General features: G+C 43.6%; 4 protein-coding genes across 9 annotated transcripts in view; all 4 read left to right on the top strand.

Annotated features, from left to right (window-relative positions):
• The window catches only part of LOC126557510 (facilitated trehalose transporter Tret1), a 259,197-nt gene that overhangs the window by 127,466 nt on the left and 117,890 nt on the right, over positions 1 to 13,841 (top strand). The gene's annotated exons all lie outside the window — the stretch shown is intronic.
• On the top strand, positions 5,432 to 6,406 carry LOC126559916 (vacuolar-sorting protein SNF8). The gene is made up of 3 exons (XM_050216086.1): positions 5,432 to 5,783; positions 5,857 to 6,133; positions 6,203 to 6,406. Exons 1-3 carry the CDS (start codon positions 5,444 to 5,446, stop codon positions 6,336 to 6,338), a joined length of 753 nt encoding a protein of 250 aa, XP_050072043.1. The 5' UTR covers positions 5,432 to 5,443; the 3' UTR covers positions 6,339 to 6,406.
• Positions 7,067 to 9,743, top strand: LOC126556069 (protein VAC14 homolog). Of its 2 annotated transcripts, none has more exons than XM_050211277.1 (6): positions 7,067 to 7,170; positions 7,262 to 8,720; positions 8,806 to 8,924; positions 9,003 to 9,082; positions 9,377 to 9,542; positions 9,618 to 9,743. In XM_050211277.1, exons 1-6 carry the CDS (start codon positions 7,073 to 7,075, stop codon positions 9,739 to 9,741), a joined length of 2,046 nt encoding a protein of 681 aa, XP_050067234.1. In that variant the 5' UTR covers positions 7,067 to 7,072; the 3' UTR covers positions 9,742 to 9,743. The 2 variants fall into 2 exon arrangements, with proteins under 2 accessions (XP_050067234.1, XP_050067226.1); XM_050211269.1 differs by having other exon boundaries at positions 9,615 to 9,743.
• The window catches only part of LOC126559422 (transmembrane protein 41 homolog), a 452,775-nt gene continuing 452,222 nt past the window's right edge, over positions 13,289 to 13,841 (top strand). For all 5 annotated transcript variants that reach the window (XM_050215587.1, XM_050215596.1, XM_050215604.1 and 2 more), the window contains exons 1-2: positions 13,289 to 13,568; positions 13,666 to 13,794. In XM_050215587.1, coding sequence (XP_050071544.1) covers positions 13,294 to 13,568; positions 13,666 to 13,794 — 404 coding nt within the window. In that variant the 5' untranslated portion in view covers positions 13,289 to 13,293. The remainder of the gene's footprint in view (positions 13,569 to 13,665; positions 13,795 to 13,841) is intronic.

Here is a 13,841-nt window from a genome sequence, read left to right as displayed (position 1 = left end):
TAACGTCTGAGTGTATCACGATCAGCTTAAGCTTAAGCTTAAGAGTTGCTTTGTTCATTCTGGTATATGTCTCGCATTTCGCCACAGATGTCCAACCAACAATGGTATCATGCTCGAAGACAAAATATTGTTTCACTCAACACTTTCCCTGGCAATACTAAACAGCGTTTCTAACATATTGCTCCAGTTTGTCATACGATTTAGTCTTTTCCGACGACATGATCGACAAAACGGAACAGCTTCTTCTCGTTTCGATTTAAGATATTGCAAGAAACGAATTATGTCTAATGACTCAAAGGCTTGTTAAGCTAACCAACGGTCGGTGGAATATTTACACTGGCTTGAAGTCGTATTTCTGTGGGAATAGAAATCATTTTCTATATCGATTTTCATAACACATCCATCACGCTGAAACTGATGCGATAATCGGAAACGGAATATTAAAAATTTGTTCTCGACGCCTCCAAATCGCATCGCATCCTACTGCCAGGGACTCAAAAAGGGAACCGCCAGATTGCTTCTGCGGCGTTACCAACCGAGATAAGACACGGCGGCAAATTGCTAAACAAACAGCCTAACCAGCAGCAACCAAACTAACGAAACCCTCGTTCGTTTCCATTGTTTCCGTCCAAAAACGGTCGTCCTTACCCAGCATGCGTTGGTGAAATTTGAACGCTCTCGGGCGTTGTTTGGGATTTAATCGTGCGGAACAGGGTGAAGCAGCTTGCGTGCGTGAGAAATGTACCACATCCTAACCGGTTGTGTGTGCGTGTGCATTTTCCGCATTTCCATGCAGGGAAAAGGGGAGTACTGTGAAGAGGGTGTATGAAGCAGCGAGTTAAGGAGCTAATCGAACGTGTAATTCAACAAACAATGAATTCAAATTTTATTTCCAAACTCATAATTAATGTTTCCTCAATAATATGAAGTAATTGGATAGCGGTGGTCCGGTAGTATAGGCTCGAGTGTCTTCAGGATGGCAGGACACCAGGGTTCAAATCAAATCCGGAACGTTTTCCTCGTAGTAGAGGATTGAGAGTCCAGAAATTCTCTCTGGAGCGCTGCTTCGTGACTACGTGACTGACAACTACGTGGGTATCTATAAACTTAGTAAACGGACGATCACAACGTCGCAATGAGAAGATCTTGCGTGCGTTGTTAGTCCTGCCAAGATTTTCTCGAACATTACTTACCAACTGCTGGTCTAGCTGCTAGTCGTGATGGTTGCGAAAGGGTAGTCTGACCCAAGGAATCCAGAAAAATGGCGGGCCAGGATCTCTCGGAATTCTGGAGCTAAATAAGAAGCGCATTCGTATTTGTTTGATTTTACTTCGCCGGATTCTCCAACCGACACAAGAATTCCACATGAAAAGCAGCAAACCGTACTAAGCGTTTAAAAAACACTCTCTGCAATAAATAAATAAATAAATTGCACTACAAATCTTGTGCTCAATTTCGTCTTCGAAATTAGGTAGGAATTAGCTGCACAAACATGCTTTACATGCAACCAGTTTCATCGTCGGTCGCGTTTATTATTTTAACAAACAACAACAACGAAAAAAAAATGATGAAAAATCTCCTAAAAACATATGCAACCAGACTTCCGGGATATAAACCTCCCCTCCCCCTTAACCACGGCTGCCGAGAGAGAAGTGTTTGCGTTAAGTAGTTGTCACCGGTGATTATTATTATTATTCTTACTCCCTACGCTCCCACAATCTTCTATGCTTCGAGCAGTTCAAAACCGCCACTTCCGTCGCGTCATTGTTGTACGAGTTTCCGCTGCACCCTCACACCGGAATGTGCGTGCGTGTGTATGAGGAAAATGGCAAACGGGCCGGAAAATCCCCTCACGAACAATAACACCACAGCGACGCGACACGGATGATGACGATGGTGACAGGAACGGTCCTCTGGCCCTCCAGAAGCTTCCAACATCCTTTACCTTGGCCAGCGGGTGTTGAAAAGGGAAGCTTGTTTGTTTTAATTGGAAGCAGGAGATAATTGTACATGAGCCCTTCGCACACGGTTAGGCGATCGTTCCCCTTGTTACGTTCTTGGCACGTTTCCGGTCGAGTGTTGTTATTTCGTGCTTGCTGTGCATAAATTTGCGTTTGCTGCCCCGTTGTCTGCGCGTGTAGGCGTGTGTAGTTGTTTGGAGGAAAGCCCTGTGTGCTGCGATTGCCGACGGCGATTTAAGCTAGTGGATCGATTGAATGTTTCACATTTTTCCTTGCTGTCGAATCAAGAAGTGCTGAGGCACCGAGCCGTAACACTTTAACAAAATAAATTCATTTTTAAGATGTGCTAATCTGACGTCTGTAGACAAAGCTATCCATCCTAGAAATCGATTCTTTGCAAAATTATAATCAATAGCGTATCAAGACTTCAAGAGATGTGTGGATGGTTATTTGCTCACTGTACCTTGCACTGAAGAATCTCCATGCAGTGTTTGGATCTTTTTTCGATTCCTTGGCCGTCAAAGTCCTTGGTACTAATGAGCCCGCCACTAATTTTAGTATAGAAGAAGGTTTAAATGGACTCCAAAAGCACTTCGATGTTTTGAGTGAACTCCAAATTCAAGACTAAATGTTTTCGAGATCAGCTCTCGCCAGGATGTCAAGTTTTAGCTAAAGAATCAGCTTACATTGCGAACCTCACCCGGAAGAGACGAATGTAATCTAACCAACAATACCACAATGAACTAGACCCTTCCTTGCCATGACTTCCATCTCGTCTAGGAGATGGACAAAAAACCCTTTAACCGTTTTGTTTTATTTTCAATCATTTGTTTTCACACTCACATACATTTTATCGCGCGACTCCCAGACTCATTCATACCCAATCATCCCGATCCGTTCCCACAGGTTTTTTTTTTTTTTGCAAATCTGCAAAACAAAACTGCAGCCCCCTACCGTTATCCTTAAATCGTGTCCTCGCTCGGCTAACCCGTGTTCTAGCCGGTTGCGCCGTGCAAGATGATTTGGTCGAACTGCACCAGTCTTGCGGAAAAACGTGCCTACACAGCAGGTTTTTGATGAGCGTTGGAGTGAAGTTCAAAGTCATTAGTGTGACTACCTACCCAAAAAAACACAAACGGCACAATTGGACTAAGGTCACGAAGTCAGCAAAATACGGCACGTGTCAACGTTGTAAAGGTAGTTTTATTATAAAACAACATTTGCTTGCCGTATTGATTATGATGGGACGAGGACTAATATTTTCCAATTCTTTCTTTTCTACAAATGGATAAGGAGTTAAAATATTTTAAAAAAATGTGATTCGAATGAAAGTAATAAGGATGACGTGAAAATGACATGTGTCAACCGCTATTCAGTTTATATTATGCAAAATGGAGTTAGCTCTTGTTAAGTTCCTTCTCCTAATTACCTACCCCACATTAATGCTGCATTGTATTCAAGGATTGACTTCTGCTTACCTTTTACACGCCCGATGCTCCTTAACTGTCTTCTCAGCCGAATGCTCTCATTATGCTGGAATCACAAATCGAGCCGTTCCGGCCTGGTACCTTTTGGACGTGCAGCGAACGAATCACGCACACAAAGAGTTTTCGCTTAATCTGATGTTAAAAAATCTGTCATCCCAAACGTGAGACAGTCGCCTATTCTGCTCACGTGTACGTGCTAAGGACAATAGAATGATCGTGATACGGTGGTAGCATTAAATCTTTATTATTTCTTCTTTCGCGTTTGAAAAAAAACACATACACACACAGGAGATTCAACGGATTGTTGGTGATGTAAATAATTCATCCGCACGTTCTATCAGGATGCTTTTTTTTAACTGGCACTAGACTAGACTAGCGAGATTCCTGTATCATAATCCTTATTCCAAATCTATTCCTAACAATTCATTTTGTAGTTCATCCGATCTCCGCTCCGAATTGGTGAAGCATATGTCTAACCTTCAGGCAAAATTAAATTAGAATAGAATTATTTTATTATGAAATTCAAATTCTAAAACTATTTATTTCCTTCCAATGCACGCTTCAGAATAGATCTTCCTGATCTGCTCCCTCCGATCATCTGCCGTTTACCCTTCCAGCATGACATTGGAATCGTAAATCGCTCAAAACTACATCGCATGTTGTTACACATGCTTTAATAGCCCATTTTCAGTGGCAACCTTTCTTAAAGAAAACGTGACAAAACTTGACTATGCTAAGACAATCAAACGATTATCCTCGAATGTTGCCTTCACATTCGTACGCACAGTGTAGAAACGCTGCGAAGGAAAATGTAAACAATCTAAATTTAGAACACCAATTGCTTGGTAGAGCCGACTCCTAGTGTATCAGTTAAAGTTATGATTGCAACTAAAAAGCAATGTTTCGGGAATGTGATACTGTTTCTCTGTATTGTTGCATTTGGCACCGGCAACCAGCTCATGAGCGTAATAATTGAAGAACTTAAAACGCAGCAGAAAATCTCGTGAAAATCCGAGCAAACGTACGGGAAGTTAATAATGTTTCGCGGAAACGCCCCTTTACAGCATAACAGCATTCTTGCATGTACAAGGGTGAGACTACCCCTCAGTTGTTGAGTTAGGTTGAGTTTTTATAGCAACCAATCGGTGTGCAGCAGTCTGAGAAGGGTTGCGCATTTGTCAACTGTTTGATACGAAGAGCATTTTATCACGGAGATGTTTGAATTACCCTAGAGTTATGCATTTCATGCTTGGTCAATTAATGATATTCGTGTATCAATTTATGCCATAGCTTGTATGGGGGATGTAGCTCATTTACAGAATATTTATTTTCTACTGTACTAGTTAGAAACTCTCAAGTATTTCGATATTTACTGTCTATCAAAAACATTATCAAATGATTGCCACAATCTTGTCTTTAGCTTGTTGTGATTTTAAAAATTTAAAAATTTATATGTTTACTTATAAATTCAATTATTTCATTTGTTAAAATGGGTAGGGCGTTTTATTTTCCAGATTTTAACTTTAATTTAAGGTTATCTTAATGATCCTTAGTTTTTATTTTACTTTGAAGCTTACTGTTATGCTCATCACTGTAGCCTTGTAACGGCTAACATCGCACATATTCAGCCGTCCAATCCGCTTCGCAATAGATGGTCTCTTTTCGTCTAGAAACACATTTAAATTAGTTGACCACGCAATGTGAGACGTTGTACACTGTTATTGATGTTTAATGTAATTAAGTCTGTATTATTTTTTAAACATAACTGCAATTTATTTACATTGTTTACACTAGCCCCACAACGTAATGCCAGCTGTCAAAATGCGGCGACTGTCAGTAGCTATCAAAATCAGCTGGGCTGCTGTATACGCATTTACTTGCAGCATTTTGTAAACAAACTCGCCGTCCTGTGGTAAGCGCTTGTTTTTCCCCCCGGAGTTTTTCCGCTAAAGTAAGCTAGAGTGTAGAGTGTATAAGTTAGTACTAGGGGCAAAGATGCGACGACGTGCCGGTGTTGGTGCGATCCAGAAGCAGCGTCTCGAGGCCGAAAAGTACAAGGACAAGGGTACGGAGCTGCAGGACTCACAGTTCGAACAGATGGTGAAGCAGATGGAAGCGTTAAAGGAAAATTTGGAAGAGTTTGCGTCCAAGCATCGGAACGAGATCAAGAAGAATCCCCAATTCCGGCGCCAGTTCCAGGAAATGTGTGCCGCCATCGGTGTGGATCCGCTCGCATCGGCCAAAGGGTTCTGGAGCGTGCTCGGTATGGGTGATTTCTTCTACGAGCTCAGCGTGCAGGTGGTGGAAGTTTGTCTGGCGCACAATCACATCACAGGTAGGAAGGTAGGAGATTTAACAGGTTCGGTCTCAAATATATTTAAATGGTGTGTTTGTGTTTCCTTCTACAGGTGGCCTAATGGATTTGGACGAGTTGCGAAACCGACTGGTGGCGGCTAGGGGCAAGAGCCAAATCCATCAAGAAATCACCACCGAGGATATACTGATGGCAACAAAAAAGTTGAAAATATTTGGCAACGGTTTCACCGTGTACTCGGTCGGCAAGAATCGCTACATGGTGCAGTCGATCCCAGGCGAGCTGAGCCTGCAGGAAACGACGGTACTAAGCGTAGCCACCAATCAAGGACAAGGTTTCGTCACCGTTGCATCGCTAATGAACGATGTAGGGTACGTACGGCTTTACATCCTTACATGTTATGTAGCGCCTAGCTTCTATAAAATTGCTTCTCTCTGCAGATGGACGCAAGCGAGAGCTGAACAGGCGGTGGAGAAAATGCTCGGCGAAGGTATGGCCTGGCTAGATACTCAAGGCGATGAAAAGTCCTACTGGTTTCCAAGTCTGTTCCCGGGCCGTTTAACGACGAAAATTTGATTTCAATGCCAAAAAGTAACTAGTCAAAGGACGAAATATTTATACGATATTTCATACTCAACTATGAAAGGTCTAACTGTATGTGAGCTAGGGCGGGTGTCACCAACTCGCAAGCAGGTTTAACTAAAGGATTCTTTTTTTACAATTACATCATACGCCTGCTTTATTCAATTGTACCGAAATTATATTTAAATTATAATTTCGTTCCTCGCAATGCTGTCATCGAAGGGGTTCTTTCGAAGAACCGCCAGGGATTGAAAACTGCCGGAAGCAGTAGTGGGAACTCCGCGGAGTGGATTCATTAATCCATTCCGACTCCAACGTATAAAAACCGGATTCTATCAGAAGTTAGAAACAAAAAAAATGTTGAAAATAAGGATTTACTCATCACCATCGGAGTGGCCGAATGATTTAACTAGACTGTATTTTAAGCCTGATTTTTTTATTGCAGCAGCAGAGCTAATTGAATTATGATACACACTTTTAACACAAAAAATATCAAATTTATTGCAAACGGTTTGTGGCCTTTTTATCCGTAGCAGGGCTGTAACAATGATAACCAAAAAGAAAAGTTGCCAACCCCTGTCATAAACAATCGCTGTCATTGTTCTGGCCCCGCTATCCTGTCAATGTTGTAGGTCGCAGCGAATGCATAAACAAACTCTCTGCAGCGCTTGCCGTGATAAGCGTATGATTAGTCATCGGAAAACATACTGAAATCTTGTACCGCCAGCATGGAAAATGCATTTGCACCGATCAGTGAGGCGTGCGTGAAGGCGCTTAGCGATAAAACGTACGATAAGCGAAAAGTGGCCGCACTGGAGATAGAGAAGTAAGTATCGGAGGTGTAATTTATCGGTTGGCAGCCGCTACGACGACCTGAAGCCTGATCGTGTACGTTTTCGATGTCTGTACCTTTGCAGGATGGTGACAGATTTTAAGACGAAAAAGAACATGACCCAAATCAAACGCATTATCGATGTGCTGAGCCGAGATTTTGTGCGCTCGAATGATTCGAACAAAAAGAAGGGCGGCCTGATAGCGCTCGCGGCGACCAGTATCGCGCTCGGGAAGGACACGGAAAAGTTCATCGAGGATATCGTCAACCCGATTATGAACTGTTTGATCGACAACGACAACAGGGTGCGATTTTTCGCCAGCGAATCACTGTACAACGTGGTGAAGGTTGCACGCGGTGCCGTCCTGCCGTTCTTTCCGAGCGTGTTTAACGCGCTCAGCCGGCTCGTGACTGATCCGGATCAGAGCATCAAGAATGGGAGCGAAATTTTGGACCGCCTGCTGAAGGACATTGTGATCGAGTCGCAAACGTTCGATCTGGACGCGTTCATTCCACTGGTGCGGGAGCGCATCATGGTGAAGAGTTCGTTCGCCCGGCAGTTCATCATCTCGTGGATATCGGTGCTGAATGCGGTGCCGGAGATAAACATGGTAATGTTTCTGCCGGAAATATTGCACGGTTTGTTTCAGATTCTGGAGGATCCACTGCCAGAGATTCAGCGCATGTGCGAGTCCCTGCTGGCCCAGTTTCTCAAGATAATCAAGTTGGATCCGAGCGCCGCCGACATACCGAAGATGACGAACGTGCTGATTGTGCAGGCCCAGTCGAGCAATCCGCTGATACAGTTTTATGCCATCTCATGGATCAAGGAGTTTGTGCAGCTGTCCGGTGGCGAGATACTGTCCTTTGCGAGTGGCATATTTACCGCCATCCTGCCCTGTTTAGCGTTTGAAAGTGATGCGAAAAAGCACATTAAGGATTGTGCGAACGCGGTTAATCTGAACCTACTCGAGCTGATATCGAACGGTGAGGAGAAGCAGAAGAATCTCAGCTATCTCGATCTAAACTCGGTGATGGAGGTGTTGCGCCAGTATCTTGTCCACAGTCCCGTGCCGACGAAGATTGCCGTGCTGAAATGGGTGCACCATCTGTTTACCGAGGTGCACGACGAAATGTCGGAGCATGCGAACAAGCTGTTTCCGGTGCTGTTGCGCGACTGTCTGTCGGACAGCTCGGACGAGGTAGTACTGCAGGCGATCGTTGTGCTGGCGGAAATTGTAAACTCGGCCACGGTTAAGGGTAACGATTTCGATCAAACCCAATACCGACAATTTCTAGTGGAGCTGGTAAATCTGTTCAGCGAGAACAACACCTTCCTCGAGAAGCGTGGCACGTTGATTATCAGGCAGCTGTGCCGGTTACTGAACGCCGAATACATCTACCGTACGTTTGCGGAAATTTTGTTAGAGGAACAGATCAATCTTAAAATTGCCTCAACCATGGTACGAACGCTCAACATGATACTGCTCACGACGTCCGATCTTTTCGATCTGCGCAGCATGCTGCACGATATACGAAATGAGGTAAGTTTTTTGTGTGCCTTCGATTGGATTAAGAGATGAAGATCTGCGGCGAGTATTTATGCAACTCTTTTACGTTTCTTTACAGAAATCTGCCTCATTATTTGAGTGCCTTTATCGATGCTGGGCCCACTGTCCTGTTTCGACACTGTCACTCTGTCTACTGGCGCAGTGCTACCAACACGTCTCGGAAATCGTCACGTTATTGTGAGTGTGTTTACTGTAGTTGAACACAACACAAAATGTTTGTTTTTAATTTTACAAAATCTTGCTTTCCTCTTTCAGCGCTGATATTGAAATAACTGTTGATTTTTTGGTGGAAATCGATAAGATGGTTCAGCTTATAGAATCGCCAATATTTGCCTGTAAGCTATACAGGGGTTTGACCCACATAATGGAACTAAGCAATCAGTTAGTTTTTCAAATCAGATTTCAAATGAATATTAGTATACTACAAACAACGTTGTGGGACTTTGCATTCATACTATCATGTATATGATAACATAGTTACACAAGAGTATTGTAAGACGTCTACTGTCCATTTGAAAAATTCCACTGAGTGATTCAAACGTTCCAGAATATGGATCGCAGTTCTGTATCCTTGTCATTTAATTTTGGTTGTTCAATTCATAATGTTTTTTACTCGAATTTCTTTCCAGCTTTACGTCTAGCCCTAATTTCTCATTCGAACGATAATGCTGATGCTCAACATTTGTCACGAGCATTGTACGGCATCCTGATGCTGCTGCCTCAATCAGAAGCGTTCCACTTGCTGAACAATCGCTTAAAGTGTGTGCCTAACTATTGGAGCCAACCGAACAAGATGTAACCATACTTTATCTACCTGTAAAGCTGTAACATATTTTAAACATTATGCTTCATGCTTTGCATTTTCAGCAGCTCGAAATCAACGAACGAAAGCCAGTGCAACATAAAATTTGACGAACTGTTCATCTATTTCAAGCACATACAAGATCTGCATCATCAGAAGCGCGTCGAGAAGCGTAAGAAAAATCAATTCTAAATCGTGCAATCGTCCATGATTAGAATGGTATATTTTCTTGAAGAACTGCAGGCCAAAAAAACAATCGCATCAAACTTTAATTTTTACTGCACCCAATTATGCAATCGCTTGATTGAGCTCAAGAAGCTGTTTTTCAAAGCTTCTGTCGATTCCAAACTATTTTATTTTTAATTATTTCTTAGCATCGAACGAAGATGTTGTTACGAAGGGCAACAATAAATAATCGAATCGTCTCAACTGATTACATTCCCACAACCAGCAAAAGCTTTCATCATGGGGTGAGCAAACAATTATTATATCTCTAACCTGCTTGCTTATGAGCAAAGATACAAAAATACAGTTTCATTTAAAATGTGTAGTTTTAAGCGCTTATGCATGGAGTGTATAGAGTACCTTGGGCGATATCGTTAATCGAACGAGCAGACAGCGGTATCGGAAAACTCGTTTATCTTGCCTTAATTCATCGTTTTACTTGAGAAATAGTGTCAACCTTTAACAATGAACATGTGTAGAATATTCAGGATGGTTAAAAAAAATTATGAAAACCTTAAAAAACTACTTAGCAAACTCTAATCTTTATTTATTGATCAGAAATTTAAAAAAATTGTTATCGAGCAGTTACCGGTTGCCTCGAGCAGATCGATTTGAATTTTTTATTTCGAACTGCTCGAATGCAACATCCAAGATTTATTTTATATTACACAATCATTCAACCGATAATACTCAACGATATCTTGCACATGTTATATTGTAACCAATCTTCATGAAATTAGACAATTTCTTCGATTAAAATGCAATTATATCATCCTCATTTCGCGTTTCCATTCGAGCTATTGTCGCATTTTCGAAAACGACACAATTTTCGATCTGTCAATGTCGGTTTACCTTTCTGCGCCCGTATGGCTACGGCTTCATATTCGTGTGCCATCGCGTTTCTGCTGTGTTTTCTGGCCGATACGTTTTGCTCCGTTCTTTACCTTTAACACGGAAACTGTGCGGTGTCTGTGGTGTGGAAACGGTTCGTTTTCGTGCTGGAAACTACTGGATAAATTCTGCAATCAATTCTGTGCCGCACGTTCGCCGAACATTTGGCCAACCCCGGGGTCCAGCAATCAACAGCGAGCAACAGAGAGAGCCGGATGCAAAGAGGCAGTTGGAAGCCAAACAAGCCGAATCAATCGTCGTTCCGATCCGGTTGCATCGGAAGGAAGTAAACGTTACGGTTGGAGGACAAATAACATCGCGGCGCGGAACACGTAAGATATACTGACGGTACGATTTGTTATCCATTTTTCACCTTATATTTCTCCAAACGTGTAACTTCTTGTATCGATCGTGGAAAGCATTCGTGTTGTTGCAGAGTTTTATCTGCTGTGGTTGCTTGTTGGTGCTTCGGTGCAAGGATGCGCATCGTCCTTGCTAAATGCTTAGAACAACGAAACATCACAAAGAACGTAGGTTCCAACGCCTTCTTTATGTGTGCGTGTGTGCGCTTTTTGTAAAGCCATTGTTGTCCAAGTAAAGCGACAACTAAACTCGTTTCTTTCGTGACTGTGTGTTTGTATGTGCGCGCTTAAAAAGAGCCTTGAGCCATCAAACGTACGTAACATCATCCCCAACTCCAAACCCCACCTCACCCCATGCAATCCCACCCACGGGTCCTACGTTCGCGCAAGTAACAGCCGACATGTACATTCAGCAAACACAAAAACCCTCCCAGCGGGTTAGTGAGCAATACAGTAAATGGGATGGGAGGGGATTGGGTGGGCAATTACGACACAAGGTCGGACACACGCACAGCGCTCGTGCAGAGCGAGATAAAAATAGGTAGAGCAAGGGTGGATAAAAAAGGTAACCCAACACATCAGGCGATATCACTCATCGCGTCTGGGAACACGGGTGGGGATGAATATGTTTTCCATTCCCCCAACCTCCCTCCCCCGACGGAACTCGCTCACAACGGGGACCGGACGGTAAAGCCGATTATGATAAGGAAGTCATCCCAGGCCGCGTGATGCCTTACCTAGCGTTCTGTCCCATGGACAGTCGCGGTTCGAACTAGGATGGTTGAATGGAAGAGCAACAGAGAGAGAGAGAGTGGGAGAGCGAAGCATGAGTCAACGGCTCATGTTCAGGAAGCAAACGTACAAAACAAAACTCTTCTAGGTCACACACAAAGAATCGTATGATCAGCAGCAGCAGCAGCATGCGCCGAACGGAGCGCGCACAACAGCTGGATCCGTCTGTAACCAACGCGCATTAAAGGCTACGATTTCGCGTCGCCGCGAGTAGGGCGGTGGCCCCCAGAAATGCGAAACAACACCAACCAGAACAACACGTTCTGTTTTGAACGTAGCAAATTTGCTTACCTTTGGTGTAAGAAAAAGCTTCCGTAAGCGGTCGCAAACGTGGAGCAAGGCGGGCGTTCGAGCGAAAGTGGGATTTTCATTTTCATCATGGTTCATTCTCTGCGCTTACCGTTGCCTTGACCTACCGCGGGCAAACACCATTTGCGCAAATAATGAAAGCAAAAGTAAAGCGATTTATAGTGGAGAATATATTAAACGAAGCTACGTATGGCAAGTGGAAACGTTACGGCTAATAGTGGAGATTTAAACTATAATTGCTAATGAACCCTGCTGATAATGTAGAAAGATGCAGTTGTTTACTTAGGAACAAAAGGAGGTTGAAACTAACCATAGCACGGAGCAGAGGATGTTTGCAACCACTCGCAGAGCGCCTTTTAGGAACAATTAGAGGAGGACGAGGGCACAGAGAACGAGAAGGGACATTGAAATAGTGTTAAGGTGTCGGAGAGCAGCTGAATCAAGGAGATCGAGAAGGAGAGAAGCGAAGCTGGAGGGTTGGGCTAGGAAACGGCGATCTTGCAGAGTGCGTAAGCCTAGCAATTGACATTTTGATTCGTAAGGAGGTAGAACAGATCCCGATTTATCCAGTAATTTGCGATTAGCAAACCTGGCGAAAGACCTCTGAATTCTCTCAATGCGTTCAATATGAATCCTAGCAGAGTTTTTCCCCTGCCGTGCTACAAACAGACGGGAAAAGGCTAAATCATTGGAAAATATTATATTTAGAAACCCAGCAATACGGCCTGGTCATGCCCCAAAACGACAATATGGTACTTATTGCAATAAGTTTTGCCGTTTTGTGTGCACATTTGTTCCGCCCAATCCGTAGTGCGATTGCGTCCCAATTATCTGTCCGTACGTCACATCGGATGACAATCTTTTGCGCGCCCGTACGCGATACATTGCTATTGTTGCTTCCTGCTTGTACATGTTAAGTGCGATTCACCACTTGTTTCGATTTTTTCTTTCTTTCTCGGTTATTAATCATTCCCACGGTCTTATCACTGTGTATTGGTGTGCACCCTCCCGATATAATACACCATCCCCATACAATCACGCACGAACGACGGTGTAGCACGGAACGATTTCGCGCTTTACCAGCTGAGCTAACAAATGCCCATCGAGTACGGTACGACCGGAGAGCGCACCAGCATCGGAGCTTAGAAGGGTAGAGCAAGTCAGAATGGCACCGGATGCGATCGGGACGGCACTGTACGGCGATAACAACAATCAGCACGAGAAGGTACAACAGCAGCGCCCCGGCCTGATGAACGGGTTGCCGAAAATGGAAAAATCACCCCTGGTTGCAAATGGGAATGTGCCACACACGGTTACGAAATCGCCCCCGGCGGACGAGGATCGATCCGCCCGGCAATCGCTCATCATTCTGGCGGCCATCTTCTTTACCAGCCTGTTTGCGATGCTGTACGTGTACGCAATGTTTCCCGAGCTGGAAGAGTAAGTAGCTAAGTGTTTATCATGATCAGTGATGCTTTTAACATTATCAACAGATAAACCCTGTAATATATGGTTCGGTATCGGTCTTCTCTTTTAGGTCAGAAAAGCAATATCTGAAGGTGCCGTTCGATATAGAGGATGCGAAGCAGCTGGGCCGGGTGCTCGATCGCTACAAAGATCTGTACAATGTGGAGGTGATGTTTGGCATCATATTGGTGTACATATTGTAAGTAGCACACAAGTGTTGCAGCACATTATTCTGCCTTCTATCTG

Source organism: Anopheles maculipalpis, chromosome X (genome assembly GCF_943734695.1).
Source record: "Anopheles maculipalpis chromosome X, idAnoMacuDA_375_x, whole genome shotgun sequence".
Lineage (NCBI taxonomy): Eukaryota > Metazoa > Arthropoda > Insecta > Diptera > Culicidae > Anopheles > Anopheles maculipalpis.
Note: the sequence above shows the minus strand (reverse complement) of the source record. Positions and strands in the feature narration are given on the sequence as shown.